This window comes from Haliotis asinina, chromosome 10 (assembly GCF_037392515.1).
Source record: "Haliotis asinina isolate JCU_RB_2024 chromosome 10, JCU_Hal_asi_v2, whole genome shotgun sequence".
Classification (NCBI taxonomy): domain Eukaryota; kingdom Metazoa; phylum Mollusca; class Gastropoda; order Lepetellida; family Haliotidae; genus Haliotis; species Haliotis asinina.
Genome location: NC_090289.1, coordinates 33,890,895 through 33,896,810, shown reverse-complemented (window position 1 = coordinate 33,896,810; position 5,916 = coordinate 33,890,895). Strand labels below are relative to the sequence as shown.

Here is a 5,916-nt window from a genome sequence, read left to right as displayed (position 1 = left end):
ATGCTGCTGCTTGTGGTCACTCTGTCCTGCCTGGCTGCCGTCAAGGGTCAATCTACACCTTGCTGCATGGCAAACGCTTGGTCAGCAAAAGTGTTTGATGTTCGCGCGCCTACCCAAGGAAATAATGTAAGTACAAAATATCACGTTTATCATAGTGGCAATGTAACAATAGATTTTATTTGTGTGGTACGAATAACAATAGAATTTTCTCAAGAACCACCAAATGATCATTTCTATTCTCAGTGGTATTACTAGAAGTTTGTTGTTTAAAGCCGCATTGTGCAACAGTCCAGCTTTATATCTACATTTTGTAAAAGATCGTGTCTGTACCAGACACTCCAGATAATGAGTGTCAATCTATGCAATTGGATACGTGCATGAGTCAACCAAGTCAGCGATCATCCATTCCCGTCAGTCGCTTCTTACGGCAAGCATGAGTTGATGAAAACCAATTGTAACCGGTTGGTTGGTTTGTTGTTTACGCAAGTGGGTTATAATGATTTGTGTCAACCAAGTCAGGTTGCCTAAACCACCAGTTCCCGTTAGTCGCCTCTTTCGACATAAACAAATAAAGTACATCTAGCAAGGATCAATTCCACTGTATTTTGGAGGGAGCTGAGAAAGATTTCAAGCTAAACTCCTGTACGGATTATGTAGCTGAAGAGAGATGATACGATCATTTTAATAACTTTTCAAAAGGAGAGATACAAATGAACCAGATGTGCTGCTAAATTTAGACAAATTTCTCGAAATGAGTGAAGTTGATAAGGAGATACTTGAATCCACCATAACGGAAGAGGAACTTCACAAGGATATACAGCATATGAAAAATGGTAAATCTCCAGGTATTGATAACGTCTGTATAGAAATGATTAAAACAAGTGAATCTAAAATGATGCTCTTATTAGTGACTATGCTCAATAAAATATATTTAAACGTTTGATTTCCACATGTGAAGTAAAACAATTATAGTTCCTTTGCACAAAAGGGGTGATGCAAATATTCATGATAGTTACCGAGGAATATCTTCACTCCGCTCACTCAAGAAAATATATAACTTGTGTTTTAAATGAAAGACTTACAAGATGAGCAAATGTTATATACAGTCAGGCCGCGTTAATCAGGACACTTCTGTTTTTCATCAAAAACGTTCGGATAGTGAAACGTACGGACTGCTGAAACGAACACAACTACAGTAGAGTTACTTCCCTTTGACATGGCAATACAAAAACATACGAACGTATCCAAGTTTCAAAAGGCTTATTACAGTTTGTAGACATAATAACTTGAATATTCATATAATAACCAATCAATGCATACAATCATGTCTGGTAGATTATACATACACGTGACAAAACTCACTTATAAAAGAAATCTACATGACAGTAACAGTTCTGAATGGTGGAGCTTTTTACTTCGGACCACACAGTTTTCTCAGTGCTTCTCGGAGATTAAGCGTCTGTGGCCGGTCGGCACACTGGATGTATAATAAACTCAAGCTGGTTTTCGGAAGGGCTGTTCAGTTGTTAACCATGTATTCACTTTTCGTGCTATCATCGAGAAAACTCTGTGTAGAAAAAGAACAACATATACGCTGCATTCATTAAATCTTTAAAAAAACACGTTGCATTTTGTAAATGAATATAAACTGTGTAAACTCTGGAAATTGCTTTCACCATACGGCGTGAAGTGTAGAATGGTGCAAACTGTTTTGAACTTATATATAACAGTAAAATCGGGTGTCCGAGTACAGTCCGAGTTAACGGAAATTTTTTAGTGTCCATTTGGTTTACGGCAGGGTTCCATGTTGAGTCCAATGTTATTCTGGTTGAACTTTCTCTAGAAATTTCAAATTCTAATGTAATTCTTTTGTCAGATACTGGTCGTGGTCTTCTGTGTGAGCTAGTCACTTTATATTTGCAAGCAGATAAATGGGGATATAATGTAAATTTAGATTAATCTAAAATTAGCAGTTAAAGGAAAACTGACTTTACAGTGTGAGAAACAAGGAAGGCGTAAACAGCTACAAATATCTAGATTTTGTGTTCACCTGTACATGTGGTCCTAGCAGCCAGTAGTAAGAAGGTTGTAATGGAATTAATTATAAACTTAAGCAAATTAGGACTTTTTAGTATTTTTCAAATGTTTGACAGCCAAATTCAGACCATGTATTTATATCGGTCACAAGTTTGGAGGGTTAAAATATACGATAGCATTAAAAGAATTCACTAACAACTAAAGGCATATACTATGGTGTACCTAGATACTGTTAGGTACTGCAATGGGCGTCTGAGATCCGCCATATACTTTGCTCACACCGTTTTGGATTTGTCTGGTTTTCATTCATATTTTCAAATTCATATTTACAAATTCATATTTGCAAAGATTCATATTTTCAAATTCAACTTTTCAAATAACGCTTAGTCAACATGTTTCACTGAAATTGGACATCTAAGTTTGAAAACAGTTCACGTTATTAGTTGAGTCAGAAGGGTATATGTCTTCCAATATACAATATCAATTCCATAAAGTATTGGTCAAATTCAGACCTGCTGTCTTACGTTTAAAGAATAACGTACTAGTAAGGTGGCACAATATTGATGTATTCCTTGGAGAGTGTCTTGTAGATTTCGAAGATGAATGTCACTTTTGGTTGAACTGTCCGGCTCATAAAGAACTTCGGAGCAGATGTGTGCCTAATACTTTGCAGGTTAATGTGATATCGTTTAGCACTATCCTTAAACAAAGCCAAAAGACATGAACAATCTGGCTCGTTTTATCCGTTGGTATATGACCAGATAGTGGCCACATGATACAAACACCCAGTTGGGGGTACAGCAACGTGCATTAAACTTGGACAAAGTATTGTATGTGTCCCAGTCTACCCAGCTGTGAATGTTCATATTGGCGCTATACAAATATTTGTATGATGATGATGATGGTGATGATGGTGATGATGATGATGATGATGATGATGATGATGATGATTGTATGAGGATGATACAAAATAAGAGAAAAGAAAAATGGAAGTAGGTCCTAAAATTCTGAAATCTTGGGCCCGTGACCTTCTTACGTAAAACAACTTTTGATGATGATGATGATGATGATGATGATGATGATGATGAAGCACGGGGCCCTTTTTTTAACAGATTAAAAATTGAAATGCAGCAGAGAGGGTTCGGGTGATCCTGGCACAGTCAGGCTGGTCAAGCTCATCATCAGCTCAGGGCCCTCGCCCCCTCTACACGCAGCCCAGACAGCGAATGGGACTTCTCCCAGGAAACACTGCCTAGTCGAACCCACCAAGAACTTTCCGGAGAATATGAAGGCTCCCCAACACTGCAGCCTTCTGCATTACCCAGATTGTCAGAAGGGCTGTGCTCCCGGTGGAGAACCTGGGCACTCTCCTCATCTGCGCCAAGAGATCAGGAGGTACCAAACCAAGGGCACCGAGAACAATGGGGAGCCTGACGACAGTGTACTTGGGATGTAAGCGAGACATTTCAAAGGCGAGGTCCGCATATTTATCATGCTTTTCCTGAATTTTGCCAATCACATTGCTGTCAAAAGGGACAGAAAATTCTATGATATAAATAATTTCATTGGCTTTATCAAAAAGGACAAGATCAGGTTTGTTGGCTGGAATTCGTCTCAGGCTGTACATTGGCCTATTCCAGAGAAGTTTGTAGCTGTCATTTTCCAGGACGCCCTGGACATGTTCAGGGTCATACCATGGATGGGCCTCGGAGTCAAAGCCACAGGCATGGCGGAGACGATAATAAAAGCAGCGAGCCATGCCATCATGTCTTTTAAGATATGCTGTTTGTGCCAAGGAAGGGCATCCACTGACAAGGTGTTTGACATTATTATTATTATTATTATTATTATTATTATTATTAGTAGTAGTAGTAGTAGTAGTAGTAGTAGTAGTAGTAGTAATGTGAAATATCAAAAAGACAAGCATAAAGTTTCCTTTAAAGTATTTTCAAATATAGAGCAAATGTAATTACAACAGGAATGTATCTGCTACAAATGTACAAATGGTAATATTCCTGAAACACTGAAAATATTCCTGCTTCCCGGTAAAATAATTTGTCTTGTATTATATATTTTAGATAAATGCTGACTTCTACTACGACTGGAACAACGTCGCAACTGCTATCCAATACACTCTGTATGGATCAACTCAGAAGTCAACCAGAATTGTCACGTCGTATCAAAAGGTACAATGGAAATGGTCACAAGTTCAATGGTTTGCAGTAATTGATGTACAGGTGTACGTGCTACATACAGGTAATTAAGGTATGGTTCTCTGTGTTAGATACAAACAATAAGGACATGGTTATGTGTGTTACACAAAGGTTAATGAGACGTGGTTATCAACCATGTAGATATCTTCGAGGCACCATGCTGTCAGGCATCACCCAACCAGGGCTTCATTTGTTAATGGTTTCAACAAATCAGAATCATTGTGGTTTTGTGTACAGCATAGTTTCAATACCTAGAGGATTGTTTAAAATGTTTTGTTTTGGTTTGCTAGAACGAACGCTACACCATCCTGGCCGATGGAACATGTACCAAAGACACCCCAAATGACGTCCTCCTTCCAAACTGCATCCCGAGTGAGTGACTCTATTGTCAAAAGCGCTCTTTGTTTATGGAATATATAGCAGTCTTTGTTTACGAAATGATGTAGACGATTATTATATCCTTATTGTTAGATCATGTAGTTGTGAATACCAGAGCTTTCTGCAAAAGGGCATCCACGAAAGACATGCAGAGGCAAGTCAGTCCTTCAGCTGAAAACGCATTACACCATAACTGGGAATTATACAAGACCCCATTTAAATAAGTCAATAACTGTCGTCTTTTCTCTCTTGAAACTGACACACAACTAAAGCATATCAGTGGTCTCTTTCCGTGTAGACGACAGCCTACTCAATATTATAGCGTTTTTACATGAGGTGAAATCCCTAAACCACCTAGATCATGTGTTTAGTTACATAACATGCCGCCGGTCTCCTTTTGTTCAGACAACAGTTCAGACCTTCTCTCAAGTTATATTGCAATTGGCACTGAGCCAATTTGATGAAATCCAAAACCTGGATGATAACCATATCTGGTTTCTATAGTCACCAGAATTATCCGCCAATGACAAAGTCAGTTGCACGGTATTTAAAGTAGTAAGAGGATGACATTGTGTTCCGATGAAGTGTTCCTTAAGAGATTCTACATCAGGCAACCATTAAACACGTGCAAAGTCATTTGTTTTGTTGCAAAACACGAGTAAGACCTCATCAGAATGACTATCATCTTTTCTCCATTTGAATCTGACACGGCAATGGTCTGCTTCTGTACAGACGATAGTACAGACCTTGGATCAAGCTACATAGGCCTTGAGGGAAGCGGGCTGAAGTCCGACAACTGGTTTTTAACTATCAGCTCTGTTAACCTGACCATGGGCGTCACCGACCCTGACTGTGTCTTAACCTACTTGGGAATCTTCAACCAGGCAGCAAGTCGTGAGTAGATCCTTTACAAAGGTAGACTTGGCTGCAGAAACAGGGGGCCGCTGTCAACTTACTCGACGGCATAAGGTCTCTGTGAGACAGTATGTCTACAATCATCTGGTATTGAATTTCAGTGGAATGAAACATCGCCTTCCTGCTACTTTCGGGAGGGTGTATGGCGAGCTTACCAATAGATTTACAATAGACTGTGATAGTGGTAATCCAAACGGCCAGCCACGAGTTTCATGTGTTAGTAATAAGGTTTAGAAACCTCGCGATGACCTGTCAAATATCTTGAGGTTCTGCTTTATATCATGCTTCAGCTCCAGATAGGGAACTCTACTTCAACGGATTTAAAACAGGCATCACGGATCCAGAAGCCTTCAGCGTCCCCCTCAGCTGTTAA

The 5,916-nt window shown here is 39.2% G+C and overlaps 1 protein-coding gene across 1 annotated transcript; it reads left to right on the top strand.

The window, feature by feature from the left end:
- On the top strand, nucleotides 1–5,916 carry LOC137298989 (uncharacterized). The gene is made up of 5 exons (XM_067831450.1): nucleotides 1–126; nucleotides 4,116–4,223; nucleotides 4,541–4,622; nucleotides 5,361–5,522; nucleotides 5,834–5,916. The coding sequence occupies exons 1-5, from the start codon at nucleotides 1–3 to the stop codon at nucleotides 5,914–5,916; spliced, it is 561 nt and encodes a 186-aa protein (XP_067687551.1).